General features: G+C 43.1%; 1 protein-coding gene across 1 annotated transcript in view; it reads left to right on the top strand.

Annotated features, from left to right (window-relative positions):
• apoba (apolipoprotein Ba) overlaps window positions 1–19,477 on the top strand; it is a 36,372-nt gene that overhangs the window by 11,035 nt on the left and 5,860 nt on the right. Inside the window, exons 13-27 of the mRNA XM_075447960.1 lie at window positions 815–1,022; window positions 1,108–1,278; window positions 1,377–1,580; window positions 2,781–2,945; window positions 3,052–3,257; window positions 3,977–4,159; window positions 4,356–4,486; window positions 5,322–5,532; window positions 6,374–6,549; window positions 6,644–6,819; window positions 9,199–9,320; window positions 9,406–9,779; window positions 9,948–17,504; window positions 17,580–17,691; window positions 18,768–18,794. Coding sequence (XP_075304075.1) covers window positions 815–1,022; window positions 1,108–1,278; window positions 1,377–1,580; window positions 2,781–2,945; window positions 3,052–3,257; window positions 3,977–4,159; window positions 4,356–4,486; window positions 5,322–5,532; window positions 6,374–6,549; window positions 6,644–6,819; window positions 9,199–9,320; window positions 9,406–9,779; window positions 9,948–17,504; window positions 17,580–17,691; window positions 18,768–18,794 — 10,023 coding nt within the window. The remainder of the gene's footprint in view (window positions 1–814; window positions 1,023–1,107; window positions 1,279–1,376; window positions 1,581–2,780; window positions 2,946–3,051; window positions 3,258–3,976; window positions 4,160–4,355; window positions 4,487–5,321; window positions 5,533–6,373; window positions 6,550–6,643; window positions 6,820–9,198; window positions 9,321–9,405; window positions 9,780–9,947; window positions 17,505–17,579; window positions 17,692–18,767; window positions 18,795–19,477) is intronic.

Genomic DNA, 19,477 nt, shown 5'->3' with positions numbered 1-19,477 from the left:
AAGTGGAACAAACTGCCAGTGGAGATCAAACTTTCACCAAATGGAGACATTTTTAAATCCAGGTTAAAAACATTTCTGTTCTCATGTGTCTATGCATGAAATCTGCACGATATCTTTGAACTTATCTTGACTGTTGCTTGTTTTTAAATTCATTTAAATTCTTTTATTTGTTTCTCTTTATATTCTTTTATGTATTTTTAATGCTTCTTCCACTCACTGCTGCAAGGCTTTTATTTTATGTGAAGCACTTTGAATTGTTTTGTTCATAAAATGTGCTATACAAATAAATTTGATATGATTTTGATTTCAAATCAAATCAAATCAAATTTATTTCCGGGGACAGAGAACATAAAGTTGTGTATCGTCTGCATAACTGTGATAATTGATGTTAAAGTTCTGCAATATCTGACCCAAAGGGAGCATATACAAGTTAAACAGAAGAGGTCCAAGAATTGACCCCTGGGGGACTCCACGAGTCATGGCCACTCGCTCAGATTCATAGCTGCCAACTGTAACAAAATAACTCCGGCACTTGTAAAGCACTTTGGTACACCGTAAAGGCTGTATAAATAAAGTACATTTACATTTAAAATTTGAGACATTTCATCTCCAGACATCCCAAAAAACGCTAAAGAAAACTAAAAAATTTAGACAAATCTAGACAAACATTTGCCAGATATATTAAAGCTCACATGCTTGTAGTGGGTTAAGATGTATTGAAATGATCCCTTAGAGGCCCCAGCTGTACGGAAAGCTTGTTCCCCCCCACAGTTTTAAACAGCTCAGAGCCTCCAACTCCTTCTCCTTTCTGCAGACTCAGGGAGGACATCGAGGCAGCCCTGCAAGGTGACCTCTCACCCAATGACGTCATCTACGATGGTTTGTCTCGCAACTACAAAATGGACTCCCCCTTGGGCTCACTGCAAAGCAACGTCATCCTCGATGGCAAGAACACGCTGCCGAACGAGATCACGCTGGAGGCCACACTGAAGGCTTTCGATCACAAATACGACTTTTTCGAGGTGAGTTCTCAGCAGCGTAACTCTAAATGCCGTAAAAATTAGATTTCTACAAGGATTCAAACGTCTAAAAATCTCCCCTTTCAAGGTCGGCGTTGAAGGAGATGGATTCGAACCTACAATCAGAAGCGTTTTAGGGGAGAAAGGCTTCTTCGACGAGTCTCTCGCCAGACTCGTGTTCCTCGCAGGTGACAGACACCCGATGCTCCGAGGAGTTCTGGACAAAATTGTTCCTCGTAAAGACAGAATGAAGAGACAAGTGAGATGATTTCTGGACTCACCAACCTATGAAACATGACGAGATGAAATCATGGCTACAAATTGATATATTTACATAAAAAACTGATGTCTTTCCAGGTCCCAGAAGATCATCTGAGAGCAATCGGCGAGAGTTTCCAGAAGGTTCTGGACGCTGTGCGTTTCTCTCCAAACCCTGAAGTCACCGCCTATCTCCGGCTTCTGGGAGATGAGATGGGATACCTGAAGAACTCCGAAATGAGAAAGATATTCCAGACCTTCTTCATGTACTCCAATCTTTTCACCAGAATTCTGCCTGCACAGGTCAGAACCGTTTCACGGCATGAACTCCACCAGAAAAATGGCTTTTAAGATGAAATTAAATAGGGATTCAGATCAATTTAATGTATTTACACTGTGCCAATGCACAAGAAAACTCGTTTTAGGGTCATTTCCAAAGAGAGAGCAAGGCAATTCCATTCAAGTCTATAGAAATAGTCCATTTTTGTATGACAGAGTTTATAAAATACTAGGGCTGGGCGAGTTAACTCGTTATTATCGCGTTAACTCGCTAATTATTTAACGCCGATAAATATTTTATCGCACATTAACGCAGTTTAAGAAAAAAATAATAATAAAAAATTGTTTTATTATTGTAAAAGTCTGTTGCTCTCAGGCTTTTATTTTGTAAAAGTCTGCGGCTGTCTGCTGTGGAACAGGAAAAGAAAGTAATCGGCGGATCCACCAAACATGGAGAAGGGTACGGAACTTTTACTCGGCCATTTTCATTTTAAAGTTGTTCCTGACGGCGGAGTCGACAGAACCAAAGTCATCTGTAAACACTGCCAAGTTGAATTGTCTTCTCAGCGTAGTAGTTCCAGTCTAAAATATCACTTAAAGGCAAAACACACAACTGATAGCAGCAAGTCATTCAAGGAAACAGACAGTGGAGCGAGGCTTCTACATAAAAACTACAGAAAGATGCTGATGTTAAAAGTGTGTTTGCACAACAAATGTTATGGCACTTTCATTCATATGGCAGCACATTTAAAATAAAACTAAATGCTAAAAGCTATACGCTACTTTTGGATTCATTTTTGGATTCTGCGTACAAATGCGATTGATCGCGATTAATCAGGGAAATCATGTGATTAATTAGATTAAACATTTTAATCGTTGCCCAGCCCTATAAAATACCAATTTTTTTAAAATGCCTGTCCAGCTTCTGGGTGCCAAGCTTTCAGTTCAGAAAGAGAAAACTACAAATGCACTAAATGAATTAGTTGAAAGTACCATTCCCACTAAAGGAGGAAGAAGAGAAGCTAAACATCTGGAACACATCAAGTGAAGGCAGAGAGCTGGGAGCCGGCTACGCCAGCAACACAGATGACAAGAAAATAGATGTTTTATGATGTGTTAAAGAGTCAAATGTGCCACTATAAGAAATAATTATGTTTGATAATTGATTCTGATCAAAGACATTTCCAGCTCCGTGGTTTATTTGCTCCGTTATCCCCCTAAAAGGCCTTCTTTAAGCTGACATCCGGGACTGAAAACGAGCTCTTTTTCCACTACATCTTCATGGAGAATGCCTTCTCTCTCCCCACTGCCTCTGGCTTCCCTCTCAAGTTCTCTTTGTCTGGCGTGTTTGCGCCCGGCGCCAAAGGAGGTTTGACTCCATCAGCGACAGTAAGTCATCTGCTCCTCATGTCACTTTAAAAGTAAACTGATTTTCTGCTTTTACACGTTTAAATCGTTTGAATACAACTCATTTATCGTGTCCTTCCTCTTTCAGACCGATTTGTCCTTCATGCCTTCAGTTGGGCTTGAATTCATCACCCAGATGGGTGTGCACATCCCAGACTATGTGGACGCAGGGATACAGATGCACACCAACGTGTACCACGAGAGTTCACTCAATGCCAAAGTAGACGTGAACAGAAACCAAATTAAGCTCTCCATCCCCGCTCCCAAGTCCAACACTCAGCTGTTCAGCGTCAGGTCGGCAACAACTCGTTAAACTCTATGGCTGTGTTCGAAACCGCATACTTCTCCTACTACTCATACTAAGTTTTTGAGTTAGTATGCGAGTTTAAGTAAGCGAGAAGTTCCCGGATGCATACTAGATTCTCTGAAATGTTGGGTATGCATCATGAGGTTACTACTCATACTCAAACTACCCAAGATGCAATGTAACGTGACGTCGCCGATCGTCATTTCCTGTCAAAACGGCAGTTTCAAGCTAGCTACAACGAGGGTAGGTTCACTTCCTGTTTTCAAAACAAAAGCACCAATTGTATGGTAATGGCTTTCCCTATGATAAAAGGCAACGGGTATTTTATTTTGTGAAAATAACCGGAAGTGCGTTGCTCGCTGCGGCTAGCTTTAGTAGCGTCGAATTTGTGGGAACAAAATTGTAAACAGCCGGTATTTTGTCAGGTTTTCAACACGTTGGGGATCTAAACGACTACTTTCTCACCTGAAAATGTTTCAAATGTTGCTAAAGTTTACAGAGTTTAGAGCTTAAGGGAAATCAGCTTCAGGCCGGCTGATTTCGGCTCGGGCAGGAGCGAAATGCATTATGGGTAAACACTCCGGATACTGATCTATGAGTATACAGTATGTAGTATGGAAGTATGTAGTATGCGGTTTGGAACACAGCCTCTCAGCAGTTGCCTTTACCTTGTTCTTATTTCCCTCTTTTCTGTTTCTGGTAACAGCAACAAGCTGCTGTCCGTCTCAGCTGGCCAAACAAAGATTGTTCCCTCCCTGGCGGAGAACCGGGTCGACTCAACCGAGTGCCAGCCTCTGTTCAGCGGGCTGAATCTCTGCACAATCATGCGTTTCTCCGATGCTGCTTCCATCGACCAGGCCCCGTATTACCCCCTGAGTGGAGAAACTATGTAAGATAAACCCGCATTACTCCAGTTTAAACCTTCCAAATTTGTGTTTTCAGTTTGTTTGAGTTGTTTTTCTTTTGGTATAAATGTGTAAATGTTAACTCACATCAGCGGATATTATCACGATTTTTTATCTTTTTTAAACCAGATCAGCAGATTAACAGAACCTAACTCAATGAAACCTGTGTTGTTTCATCAGGTTTGCAGTTGAAATCCAGCCTACGGGGAAAGTTTCCGAGTACACGGCCACCTTAACAGATGAAACCCTCAGAGAGGGGAAAAGGGGTCGTCACAAAGTGGATTCTCTGAAGTTAACCCTGAGGGCAGAAGGTATGAGCGTGACTTTGTGTGCATGTTAATGTTTGTTGGCCTAATAAAAAAAGATTATAGCTGGATTTTAGTCACGTGATTATGATGACGCGCAAAGGCGAATGATGGAGGGCAGGAAGTAAAAATGGAGTCTGTGGAGGAAACCGTATTGTACGGATTTAGAGCCAGTTTTGAGACAAAGATACAAACAATTAACCAACAAATATATCGGATGTGACCCATATCTCATGAAGATGAGTGATTTTTTTTCGACAGAACCTAAAGATTTGCTGACTAAATGTCACCCAAAGCGCGAGGGCAGCCTAAAAAGTCCCAATGAAGTCCATATTAGACTTCCGGTAACTAATTACTCAGTAAAAGAGCATTTAACGACAAACTAATGCCATATAAACACAGCCACAAAAACCAATTCAGGATTTTTGTCAGAGAGTAAAAGCAGTTGAGAAACATCTATACGCTGATGACACCATCATTTATTCATCAGCACCTATTTGATCTATGCAGCTTTTATTGTTATGATCTATATCTGGCCTTAGTTCATTCGTGTTTTAAAGGCAGAAACACCAATGTAAAAGAATCGTGGCGTTGTCTTTAACTGTGGATAAAACGGTTGTCTCACCTCGGATGGTGAGAGAAGCTCAAAGACTGCCAACGTGGTCTTGTGACCTAAGTCTTCCGAAGTCTTGCTGTATGAAACATGACGTGTGTGTTGCACAGTGTGGCATATCCTTACGAGATAAGGAAACAATAATAATATTTAGGTCTTGAATCCACTAATTGCCTCTATCTTCATAGATAAAAACTGACTGATGACTTTTATTTCTTCTGTTTCCAGGGGAAGAATCGATGGAGGCCACAGCATCTCTGAAATACAACCGCAATAAAAACGCAATCTCTGCTGATGTTCTTATTCCTGACTACGATGTGGAGGCTGGCATAAAGCTGGCAGTAACCGACAGTGATTTTAAGGGACAGAAGATGCGCGGCGTCACCGTCGATGTCACCAACAAGAACATCCCACAGCTGACTCTTGTCGGCCGTGCAAGGTAAGTCAGGGAACATCCTGGAATAGAATCTCTTAAATAAATAAATGATTAAGGCGAGACACGGCAGACAAAAACAGTGATTTTTCATGCAGTGGTCAATTTTTAGATTTTGGGCCAGTCTACTCCGTCAATATGTGTTCTTTCAAACTGCTATAAAGAAAACGTTGAAAACATAAATTAAAATGTTTATTTCATCACATTTTGTTTACTCGCGGCAGCGCGTTTCGCCCAAATTTACCAAAATGAATTCCCCTATTTAAATCTTTAAATGCCGTTTTCTCAAAATCAGTTTTTTGTATTTTTGCAGTATCAATATCTCATCCTATGGAGCACCTACTAACACCAAACTTTCCAGTTATACACTTAGCAGTATTCTGAAGATATTTACAGAAGGATTTGTTGATAAATCATTACTGGCCTGATTTATGTGACATTATAATAAAAAAATATGGTGAAAATCGATGTTTTTTAGGCTATGGACAGTAGATTTTTATTTCCTAGTAAATTAAAGCAGATATCCTGAAATCCCTCTGTAATTTTCTTTTCATTTTGTGTGAAAACAAAATGAGAAAATAATTTTGCACCTGGCTTTATCATATGTTCAGATCTATCTTCCGGAAATATATGCAAATGTGCGCATATTTAATGAGATAATGCCTAATTTGCATAATTAAACATACAAATTTCTAAAACTTGTAATACATTTTTTTTCATACTTGTATAAGTAATCAACTGAGGAAGTTTCATAGTGATATCTATTATTTTAAAATATTACCCTATTCACCTGTGTCTTGCCTTAAAAGGGCCGTCGTATAAACCTCCACATCTTCGTTTTGACTAGACTTGAAATGATGAAAGAGGCCATGTTGCAGCTCCAGATGGACATTCCCTCTCTGAAAACTGATGCCTCCATCACTGCGGTCTTAAAGAAGGACGAAAATGTGCTCCTGGACTTGGAGACCATCGTCCATGTCGCCTCCGAGACTTCATACCTACAGAAAGCTTCCCTGAGATACGGTAACAACCGCTCGTGCTGTCGGTGCAGAACACCGATGCAGAAGATTCTGATCATCTGTATGTTTGAAGGAACATTTTGATTTCCTCTTCACAGATGAAGACAAGGTTGAGGTGGAACTGAAGACAGACCTGAATTCAGAGATACAGAAAATCATCCCAAATGCAGAGGAGCATCGCAGGCAGCTCCAGCAGCTCATCGATAGCATCCTGGACCAGCAGGTGGCGAAGACTGACATGAAGCTTCGTCACATAGTCACCAAAGGAATTGAGGTATTTATTACATTGTTTTTGTGATTTGTACGGAAGCCCAGAGCGGACGTGGTACGTATAAACTTTTTTTTTATGGCTTTCTCGAGATAACGAGATAATTTACCAAAGGTTTTCAAGGCCACTTTTTCACAAATGCTCCACATTCCATGTTTGATTCATAGGATACTTTATTCAGTTTCCAATGAAAGGGTGTAAAAATGGGTAAAAACCTTTGCCAGAAATACATATAAACACATATAAACAGGGGCGGACTGGGGAGAACAAGTGGCCTCAAAAACCGTCGGTAAATTAACTCGTTATCTGGAGAAAACCATAAAAAAAAAGTTTATACGTACCACGTCCGCTCTGGGCTTCCGTAGATTTGCTTTAAACGCTGAAGAACTTTAGTGAGAAGATGGGAAATGGGAACACTCCTCAACAAAATGCAGGAGTATTTGATTTTCTACCGGTCAAAAAAGTTGGTATGAAGCCCGGTTCTCTTCCAGTCCATCAGTGTGTGCTACAGTCTTCTTCTAGACAAGAAAACACCTAACAGTCAGCAGCACCGGCATCACATGAATGTCCTGGGACTCGTTTAGCATCATCTCTCATAGTGTAGAGGTCTGACCTACAGCTGATTCTTTCCTAGCAGAGGACTTGCAGTTCCAACCCTTCTTTTCAGTGACTATTTTTTTTAGTTTAAGGGTTTTATGGGACTATCAGCATGTTTACATCATGACGCATTAAAAAGAAAAAAAATTATTGTGCTGGTCTGACCACCCTTGGATCCAATAAAATGTGACTTAAGTCGGTTATTACAGTGAAAGGTTTGGGTTCAGACTGTAAATATGCTGACATATCCGGTTGAGTCCTCCATAATCTTACTCAGTAGGGTCACATGACACTGAAAGATCAGATTATTGGCTAAATTACAATAAGAATGAGTTATCAGGGTAATTCTCCTTGGATATATGGCGGTGAATGAATGGGATTAGAGGCACAAAGCGTGTCATACCCCGGTATGATAGGTGGCGCTGTACCCATTCCAACTGTTGCTTATAGAGCCACTTCCTGTTGACCTCTTCACCACCAACAACAACAACAAACTCAGGCATTGGAGAAAGATGGAGAACGCAGAGCCAGATGAAGCTACGCCCCTCTACATTTGCTCTGTGATGAGCTGCTTGTTGCACAAACTCGATGCCCAACGGAGCATTCTCCATCGCGTTGTTTGTTTCTTTCTGACGGCGACAACAACAGGAATATCGTCTCCTTTGACTTCCGGGTCACGACCCCGGGAAAACATCTGGAGCATGCACAGAACGCAAAGTCTGATTCACCACGTGCTTCAGCGTCTACAAGCAGGTTTAGAGTGACTTTCAACCCAGTTATCTCGGGGTCTGAATCCGATCCGATCCAGTTCTTAGTCAGATTAAGGTGTCTACATGAACTTAATAAGAATCAAGAATCTTTATTGTCACTATGCAGGCACAATGAAATTTAGTTCAGGAGCTCTTGGCTTTGTATACACAAAAAATATAAAAAAGATCTAAATAATATACAAGAGAATATACATAGTAAAAGTTAAAGTAAAAAGTAAAAAAGTAAAAAGTTACAGTGCAATCCGGTTATTATATGACTGTATTGTATATATTGCAGCATAAGTTAGTCAAATAAGTCAAATAAAAGTGCAGTGCAGTGCGAGTCTCTGTCTCAATCTTATTGTAATTTAGCCAATAATCTGATCCTTTCAGTGCCATGTAACCCCACTGACTGTGGTGCAAGTACACAAATGTTTACACATCAAATCTGATTTCATTGGCAAACTCGAGGATCTTCCATTTTAAACCAGTTTCTCATCAGTTCCCTTATCTCGATAACAATATGGAGAGCACAGAAAACAACCAGGGAAAGCTGTTCTCCCAATGATTGGAGACAATATGGGGCCAAAGATTTCTGCAGAATATCTTTATTTTCTTCTTAAGATGTAATCTTGTTGGTGCTTCCCCACCCAGTCTGTCCCCTGGTGGTAAAATACTTTTCACACGAATCTGCTCACTCTGTACGGGACCTTTGCATCTTAGTATAGTGAAATATTCTGCTTCGTCCTAGTTCCTTACGCACTTATTTGTTTCCTAAATTGTCTTCCCACCTGTCTAGGAACCTGACTTATCGCACTTACTCTAGCAGTAGTTTTGCTCTTAGCTGTTTGGTTTTGGAAGGAAATGCACTTATGATTTCTTGTGACCTGAAGTTCTTTTGCCTACCGATGTTGAACGCACTTATTGTAAGTCGCTTTGGATAAAAGCGTCTGTAAAATGACCGTAATGTAATGTAATGTAATGTAAATTTTGGAGGAAGTGCGACTTCTCTTTGAACTGTTCCTCAAACACTCTGAAGGCAGGTAACATTTGGCTGGACAAGCTGACCGCACGCTTCCCATCCCTGGGAAACCTTCGAAGTAAGAGGAGCATCTCAGATCTTACCCTCCCAGCGCTGCCTGAAAAACTGTTTCTGCAGTCGTAAGTGTTTAAAACGCTTCAATGTACTTAAATAACAACATCGTAACAACATTTAAATCTCGTATGTTCCACTTTCTCTCAACAGTGACAGTTTGTTCCGATACCAGTTCAACAAGGATAAGATCATCATCTCGCTTCCTCTTCCACTTAGTGGCAAAAACTCAGAAGAACTAAATATTCCCAAGATTTTGTCTGTGCCCGTCATAGATTTACCACAGATAGGCCTGTACATCCCAGCCAACAGGCTTAATCTACCGTCGTTTACCGTACCACCATCTTTGGATTTCACCGTCCCCCTTCTCGGCCTGGCCAAAGTATCAACCAAGATCCACAGCAACTTCTACAGCTGGGAAGGCTCCATCTCTGGGGGCAACAACACTGTTGACGCTCCCAGCTATGTTGTGCAGTACAAGTCGATGGCTGAATCCCCGTTAAGCCTACTGTCCTACAAACTTGAAGGTAAACTTCCTCCGTATTCTGGTGAAATTTTGTTATATTTGTTATATTGTGCTTCTGTCTGAAAGGGTGAGAGCTAAAGCACACAGAAGAAGAGCAGGGAAAGAGTTCAGAGTAAAGCCGGTTTATTGCTCAGTTTTGTCTGAAAGTGCGTTTTCTCTCTGTTTCAAGGGGTCGGGATGATATCGGGAAGAGCCGATGATAATCTCAAGTACCTTCTGAACAGTTCCTTCAGCCACAGCCTCATCGACACAAGCTTCAGTGCCTTAGAAACCTTAAGGGTGACAGACAAATTGAACGCAAGAGCCAATTACAAAATGGAGGCCTCGAGTCCATTAGGCCTGCAAGCCTTTCTCTACTATTCTGCTCAGTCAGCTTCCACTCTGGATTCAGAAGAAGTCTCAGGAGATGGTACTGTGGATGGACAACTCAAACTGGGCTCGTTCTACACCAACAGCTCCTACACTCACAGCTACAACCTGCGTCCGCTGGACCGCGAGGGAAGAGGAGAATCCACCCTGCGATTCGACTCACCATTCATCCAATTCGACAACACGATCAAAGGACTCTATGCAAACTCCGAGTTGAACCTTTTGTCTAAAACCAGTGCCCAGAGGGACATCTTCAAGCATGTGGCAGAGCTCAAGTTTAAAGACGGACAACTGTCCCTTAAGTGCAATGCTGTTGGTGCAGTCATGGGTAAATCATTGAGTAATAAAGTCGAATTAGGCCTATTGAGCCACATGTCCATCTTCAGAATCGAGACACAAGCAGATGATGACACAAACAGGGCGTACTCACTCATAACTGGATCCCTGGATTCCAACGGGCTTGAGATCCTCTCTGAGGGTTCCCTCACTTTAGACATGGGGCGTGCTTTGCACAAGGCGTCTGCAAAAGTTGGAAGAAATGGCCTAACCTTTGAGGGAACTAACAACCTCCAGTGCAGCCCTGTGACAGTGGAGAATATCTTCAATGGTTTCATAGACGACAATGGAGCATCCCTGTCCTGCACCACCAAAACGATGGCCGAGGAGGGCAGAGGAGAGCTGAACATCGAGGGTAAAATCACAGCCTCTGAGGCGACTCTGTTCGGCGACCTTAAGGGCTACGTGCACGATGCAGCCACAACGAACAACGCAAGTATTGTCCTGAACAGAAGGGGTCTGACGTTTACTGGAAACACCAAAGGAACACTGAGGCAGATGAAAACAGAAAACAGCCACACGTTTACCCTCAGTCTGTGGACATTCAACCTACGATCCAAGACTGACAACTTAATCTATGACGATATTTCCTACAAGCAAGACACCAAGATTGATCTAAAGCCATTTGTCCTGGCGCTCGACATGACAAATGACCTCCAGCTTTATGACCTCAGTTTGAACAACGAAGGCCACGTGAAGCTCGAGCCAGTTAAGGCGGATCTCAGTGGAAGTGTGAAGGCAGCTTACGGAGAAGAGCAGAACGTTAAACATACCTACGAACTCACCTTTAAAGATGCAGCTGGGTCAGTGAAGTGCAGCACATCTGGAACTGTGATGGATGCTCAGCTAAGTCACGACTGTGAACTGGAGTTCGCTGGACTCTCTGCAAAGTCAAAGTGTGAGGCACGTATAAATTCAGAAGCTCTGCGCTTTGACGGCGCCATTCGCACCTTAGCGCAGCCTTTCAGCCTGAGCATCGATGGCCTCGTTAACAGCGACGGAGAGATAAATCTGTACGGGAAGCACACCGGACAGCTGTACAGTAAACTGTTGGTCAGAGCTGTGCCGCTTGCTCTTGCATGTTCACATGAAAACCGGATATCTACCACGCATGCGCTTCCAGGCGGGGAGTCTTCCACTGCCTTACAAAACAAATGTGAAGGTCAGCTGACCCCGACTGACCAATCTGTGGACTGTAAAGTGAGCTCCAAGCTGAACAAGCACGCTTACGAGCAAGGCTTCAGTGCGTACAACAACCCAGAGAAGGTTGGAATTGAGTTTTCAGGAGAAGTGCAAACGGACATTACCAGCAGATACAAGAGAGTGGCACCAGAATCCCAGAAATTCAGTGTGGCTGGTTTCCTAAAGTATGACAAGAATAGTGACTGTCACATCATTGACATCCCATTCATCGAGAGCCTTCCTGCCGCCTTTGAGCGGCTTAGGAGCACGCTTGTGCAGGCCTTAGAGTCTCTGCAACAGTCCATCCTCGATTTAGACATCATGCAGCTGATCAGTGACTTCAGAGACGGCATAGATCGGGTTCCAGTGCGAGTGGAAGAGTTCATGCGAGACATGGACCTGGAAAACCGGGTGAGCCAGATAAAAGATAAACTGGATTATTTCATCTCTGAGTTTGGCATAACAATGGAGGATTTGGAGCTTTCAATTAACAATCTCAGACAGAATTTAGAGAATACAATAACGGACGTAGATACCAAAGTTCGGGACATCATCGCTATAGTGGAGAATTACATAAAGGCAGGGCATCTTTCTGACAAGGTAACGGATGCACTTCTACATGTTGGAGATCAACTCAACGCCTTTGATGAGAAATACAAAATCAAGCAGTCGCTTGTTGAAGTGCTGGCTTTCATTGAGGACATCATCAGACAAACTGACTTCCAGAAGCTCAGAGAAAGCAGCGCTGCGTTCCTGCGAGACCTCGATTCTAAATACGGAGTCTTAGAGGCGATCAAAGACAATGTGTCTGAGCTGAAACGGTTCACCCAAGACTTCAGCCTCAACCAGTTCTTGGAGGATGTAAAGAATTACATCCTCTCATTTGACATGACTTCTTACGTTGAGCAGCTTTCGTATCAAATCCCAACCGCAGAGATTGCGAAAGTGTTGGAATCCACGAGTGAAGTCATTGTCAACTGGATCGATGAATATGAAATCCCCAACAAACTGAATGCAGTGTATTCCTACTTAAAGAATCTAATGTTAAAATACGATCTTGACCATATTTTCAAAGATTTAATGGATCAAGCAGTGATTCTTGTCAAGGAATTTAAAATCGAAGAGACTGTCCAATATGTGGTAGAAACTCTAAAATCAATCAAATTTGAATTTGTTTATGATAAAACGATGGACTTTTTGTACAGTGTGACCCGTCAAGTCCAAGCGATTGACTTTAAGAGAAGCGTCGATGACCTCAATGAAAATATCTCCTCAGCTCTTGAGACTTTGAGGGAGTTTGAGTACGATGCATTTGTTGACGAGACCAACGTGAAGATTGCAGAACTAACCAAATATCTCAACGAGGAGATTGAAAAGTACGAGATTGCGAAAAAGATCGAGGCTCTTCGGGAGTTTTTCAGGGAGATCCAAAATTCCATCTTTTCTTATTTGGACGAACTCAAAAACACGAAGGTGGCCGATGCTCTGAAGAAGCTGAAGGATGTGATAGACACTGCGTTTTACGATGACATCAAACTGAAAGTGCAGGATATCCTTGACGACGCGAAGCAAAGGATCCTTGACATGGATATCAGAAAGGAAATCTACATCTATCTGCAGAGAGCGAGTGAATCCTACAGCAATATGGTTTCCTTCATTTCTGCACAGTTTAACCGACTGATCGAGAACATCAGAACGGTGGCCAATGACAACGAGATGCTAGACCAGGTGAATCAAGCTGTAAGTGGAGTTCTGGGCCAACTGAGAAGAGCTGAGATTAAGGTTCCCACTTTTACTGTCCCTCTCACTGACCTTGTAATACAAGCGTTTACAATCAACCTGAGCAAACTGCAGGAGATCAGCATCCCAGCTCAAATATCCTTTCCCGAATTCACCATCCTGAACTCGTACACAATCCCTGCCATTACTATCGACTTCAATGAGCTCAAAGCTAAGATTGTTGCGATGGTAGATGACATCAAAGCATTTGAGATCCAAACTCCTGACCCAGAGGACATCTTTGGAGATCTAAAAGTTCTCTACCTATCTGGACTTCCAGACCTCACCTTTCCAGAAATAACCCTTTCAGAAATCAAACTTCCAGCCATCAGCATTCCCAAATTAAACATGGAGGACTTTGCGATCAGTAAGCTTTCAATTCCAGACACAAAACTTCCTGAAGTTCCCAGTGACATTTGTATCCCAGTTTTTGGTAAACTGCATGGAGAATTCACCATCACCTCCCCACATTACACTCTTGTAACTTCGGGAAAAATGGAGAACTCAACATCCACTCTGAACACCCCCAAGTTTACAGCCACCGTTACTTCTCGTGCCAAATCATCCATTGAGCCCCTCGAATACACGTTTGAAGCCTCTGCTCAGCTGGAAGCTCCCAGAATGAAGATGCTGCAATTCACAGAAACGGTGAAGGCTACACACAAGGCCCTCTCCATCGATCATGAAGGATTTATGACGCTAACCGGCTCCGATGCTTCTGCCAAGACTACCACCAGGGCCAAAACTCAAATATGCACGGCAGACCTGGTCAATAACGTGGCTCTGTCATTAGCCAGTGGAATCTATACAATGGACACGACCTACAACCACAACTTAAACATCCCATCGCTTGAAACTTCAAGTCAGGCATCAATTACTCAAAATATAACAGTCCAAAAGAAGTCTGGCAAAATTACCGGGACCAGCAAAACTACTGGTAATGGAAAGTGGTCCATTCAAGACTACTCTGATGAAGGCACGCACGAAAGCAACACAGAATTCAGTGTTGATTTCAGCACCGCGATGTTGACTTTCACAGGAGAAACCGAGAGTAAGACCATAAAAATGAAGCAAACACTGACCGCCGAATCTTTGATTTTAAGCCACGTCACTGTAAATGCTAAATGTGAGACCGAAGCTCCTTTAGTCAAGAGGAGTGTCGTGGTTCTGAACGGAGAGGCTCATGTTGGGGACTTAAAAGCTGCACTGACAGCCTCCCACGAGGCTGAATTCACTGGAAGTCTGGCGGGATCCATGTCCAATTCGTTGGAATTTGGGGCCTATCCATTTGAGTTGTCCCTTGATGTCAAGAACAAAGTCAACTCAAAGATGTTCTTACCCCTAAAGCTCAGCGGGAGGGTGGATCTCCAGCATGATTATGGCTTTGAACTAAACTCTGAGAAACAGCGTGCCAGTTGGATTGCTTTGGCCAGATTCAATCAGTACAAGTACAGTCACAGCTTCGCAGCAGAGAACAATGAAAAGGAAATCTACTTCCACTCGTCTGTCAACGGAGAGGCTAATTTGGACTTCTTGACCGTTCCTCTCTCTATTCCAGAAATAACTATACCGTATCTCGAGATGAAAACCCCGGAGGTCAGAGACTTTCCTCTGTGGGAAAGGGCTGGATTCAAAACCTTGCTCATCACTCCTCAGCAGTCATTTGACATGAATCTAAAGCTTCAATACAGCAAGAACCCTGATACGCACAGCTTTGAGTTGCACCTTGAACCGATCTATGATGCCTTCAGTGACAACGCCAAAGTAATCCAGACTAAGTTTGAAGCATACAGAGACAAAGCCGTCACACTTCTTAAAGATTCGTACAATGAAGCCAAGTCACAGTACATCAAACACAAAATTGACACTTCCAGCCTGCCTCCTAGGATCCTCAGAGTCCCTGGATACACTATACCGATACTGAATATACAGGTGTCTTCTTTCAGCGCTGAGATGCCGGCCTTTACTTACTTTGTCCCCAAGGAGGTCAGCACGCCGAGCTTCAAAGTTCCAGCGCTGCGCTTCTCCGTGCCGTCCTACACACTCGTGCTGCCATCTCTGAGGTTACCTGTCATCTACGTTCCTGAAACTCTCAGTGACATAGAGCTGCCCACATTCACTCTGCCAGACGTTCAGGATAACATAGTGATCCCGGCGATGGGCAACATAACCTGTGACTTCTCCTTCAAATCTGCAGTGATCACCCTGAGCGCCAACGCTGGCCTTTACAACGAGTCTGACATTGTCGCTCGCTTCGGTGCTTCGTCGCTGTCTGTGTTTGACATCTTGAACGGAAAACTTGATGGCACCACCAGCTTGACAAGGACGAGGGGTCTGAAGCTGGCTACCATCGTTTCCCTGGAGAGCAACAACGTGCAAGCAGACCACGAATGCGCCGTTAGCCTCACCAAGAGGAGCCTGGAAGCTTCTGTCGCCAATAATGTGAAAATCAATCTACCTTTCCTCAAACTGGAAATCATTCAGGAACTCAAAGGAAACACCAAAACCAAGCCGGATGTTTCCTCCAAGAATAAACTGAAGTACATGTTTGACATTCCTCTGATGGAGACAGTCGGCAAAGGAACCTTTGACATGAATTGGGGCCTGGAAGCTCTTTCCACTCACGTGTCCTTGGAGACCACAAGCGAAGCCAAGACAGACGTAACGATAATGGACAGCAATAATTTTGTTGGAGATTTTGAAAATAAAGCCAGTTTCTACGTTAACGCCAATGGCCTACGTGCAATGGCCAAGACGGCTTTGAACCTCAACATAGACAAACCGGAGAAACAGCGACGAAGCTTGAGCAGCAGCATCTTCTCGTTTGATTTGGACAACAACCTGGCTCTGGAGCTTTCTTTGCGGCGTCTTTTTGCAACGTTCGATCACACGAGCGCTAACACTGTGGACTTTGCATCTCTCAACACAAACGGAAAACATTTGTTCAAGGGAGATATAGAATTTGATCCTTTAACGACCTTCAGGACAAAACTGGCCACTGTTTCCAATCAGATGAGCAATTTGGGAAGCGTTGAGCTCATTCACAATGTCGAGCTGGCCATCGGTTCTGAGAAGCAGTCCTTCACCTGGAGTGGAAAGGAACAGCTGGAATCTCTCATCCACGCCTGTGATTTGTCCGTTTCCAACGATGAATCTGAGGTACGCGTGGACTTGAGCGGATCCATGGAGGGTCATTTAGCATTCCTGAAGTCGGTCAAGCTTCCTGTTTATCAGAGGACCCTCTGGGACGTGCTCAAATTTGATGAGTTCACAAACACGGACAGCTCGCAAGCCTTCACTATCTCCTCCAGTGTTGTGTACACAAAGAGCATGGACGGCTATGATTACGCAATCCCGTCTAAACTCTTTGAAAATGGCGTCACTTTGAGTATCCCTGAGATAAGCATTGCAATGCCCTCTTGGGTCAAAGAGCTTCCTCAGTTCATCAAGAGCATAGATATGCGCTTTGAAAACGTCGACATCCCCGACAGTCTTATTCTCCCTCCTGCGATCCCCGTCCCAGCTTTTGATGTTCCCTTCACCAACCTGCACGTGGAGCCGTTTACAGTCGACCCAAAGACTCTCGACATCCCTAAAACCATCACCACCAAGGCTTTTGACATCATGCTCCCCGGGCTGCCAGTGGTGTCGGTGCCCAGTTACGACATTAACACAGAGTATCTGCAGGGCAAATCGTCCTTCCTGTCATTCAGGTTTCCACAGCATGACATCACGGTGTCGTCCTTCCCGCTGCCGACATCTTTCACCGTTGGAGAGCGCACCATCAGCCTGAATGAAATCACAAACCAGATTTCAAATTTCAACCTTCCGGACATCGTTATCCCCGAGCAAAAGGTTGAAATTCCCGAAGTTGCCCTGAATCTTCCTACGAGCGTGTTCATCCCAACTTTTGGTGGCTTGAGCGCCACTCTGAGGGTTTCCTCCCCGATCTATAATGTGTCAACAACGGCCAGCGTGGAGAAGAAGGACTCCGAGCTCATAACGTCACTCAGTTCCATCTGTACGTCGACCATGATCCTCTTGGAATACAACCTCACTGGTAAGACTCGGGCTCTCCTCACTTTATCCATGTGGACTGAAAACGTTCCTGATGATATTCTGCTTGTTTCCTCAGCGAGTTCCGCCGTTAGATTCCAGGACGGAGTGATTAATCTGAATGGGATGTGCAACTTGATTCACAACGATGTAAATGTCAAGTGGCAGCATGTTTTAGCACAAACCCTGAGGTGAGTCTTATGATACGTTACCCTGTGTTACCTTCACCTGCACGTGACGTATTACACATCAACAAACCATCTTAACAAACTAATTTACTGGTCCCCTCAGTATCTGTTCCTCGATTAGACATATTTCTAATCTGTCGCTAGTAGGGCTGAGCAGCGATTAACATTTTTAATCTAATTAATCACATGATTTCCCTGATTAATCACGATTAATCGCATTTGTACGTAAAATCCAAAACTGAATCCAAAAGTAGTGTATAGCTTTTAGCATTTAGTTTTATTTTAAATGTGCTGCCATATGAATGAAAGTGCCATAACATTTGTTGTGCAAACACACTTTTAACATCAGCATCTTTCTGTAGTTTTTATGTAGAAGCCTCGCTCCACTGTCTGTTTCCTTGAATGACTTGCTGCTATCAGTTGTGTGTTTTGCCTTTAAGTGATATTTTAGACTGGAACTACTACGCTGAGAAGACAATTCAACTTGGCAGTGTTTACAGATGACTTTGGTTCTGTCGACTCCGCCGTCTGGAAGAACTTTAAAATGAAAATGGCCGAGTAAAAGTTCCGTACCCTTCTCCATGTTTGGTGGATCCGCCGATTACTTTCTTTTCCGGTTCGGCAGCAGACAGCAACAGACTTTTACAAAATAAAAGCCTGTGAGCTACAGACTTTTACAAAATAAAAGCCTGTGAGCAACAGACTTTTACAATAATAAAATAAATAATAAAACAGGGGTGGTCCGTGGCGTAGTGGGTTGAGAAGGCGCCCCATGTACAAGAGGCTATAGTCCTCTCTGCCCCCTGCTTCCTGTCTCTCTGAACTTTCCTATCCATAAAAGGCACAAAAGCCCCCCAAAAAAATTAGGAGTAATACATTTTTTTTTTTAAACTGCGTTAATGCACGATAAAATATTTATCAGCGCTAAATAATTAATTAACGAGTTAACGCAATAATAACGAGTTAACTCGCCCAGCCCTAGTCACTAGGCAACATGAATGAGGATGCTCATGTGCCTTTGGTGATGTCATCGGTCAAGTCTCTTTGGTCAAATGAAATTATCTGAGATTTATCTTGAGAAAGAAACATAAATCATCAGTTTCTGAGTGTTTTTTTTGTTCTTCTTTAGGCTCATTTTTCACATCTTTGCGGAGACAGATTTCCTAATTTCTCACATGCATTTAAAACCACAGATATTTTCTTTTTAATTGCATCTCATTTGTGCAAACTGTCACTGTTTTTTTTGGGGGGGGCTTTTATGCCTTTAATGGACAGTTTTAGAGAGACAGGAAGCAGGGGGCAGAGAGAGGGGGAACAACATGCAGCAAAGGGCCGTCTGATGCGGGACTCGAACCGGGGCCAAATCGAGCGAGGACTATAGCCTCTTGTACATGGGGTGCCTGCTGTACCCATTACGCCACGGACCGCCCCACATTTGGCTAATTTTAAATGTGCATAAATTGAATTAGTGTGAGAAAATATCTCAACTTTAAGCTCAGATTTGCGAGTTTAGCCTTTCAAACCAGTTGTTGGGTTACAGTTTTTCTCTGTTGGTTTGGCTCATTTCTTGAAACAGAAATTACATTCTCAAAACTCTAAGATCATTTGGCATAACACTCTTATAGTTCAGCACAACACCATAGCTGACCTGCAAAAGCTCATATCTCTCCCAAAACTGTTCACCCATGCTTCAGACCTGATTTCTTTCCCATGTAAAGAGTCAGTGCCACCCAAATTGCAAAGATCTTTCTCAGTTGCCTAGGCTCATTTCTTGAAACAGACCGGACGT

This window comes from Odontesthes bonariensis, chromosome 17, assembly GCF_027942865.1.
Source record: "Odontesthes bonariensis isolate fOdoBon6 chromosome 17, fOdoBon6.hap1, whole genome shotgun sequence".
Lineage (NCBI taxonomy): Eukaryota > Metazoa > Chordata > Actinopteri > Atheriniformes > Atherinopsidae > Odontesthes > Odontesthes bonariensis.
This window is presented reverse-complemented; position numbering and strand designations above follow the sequence as displayed.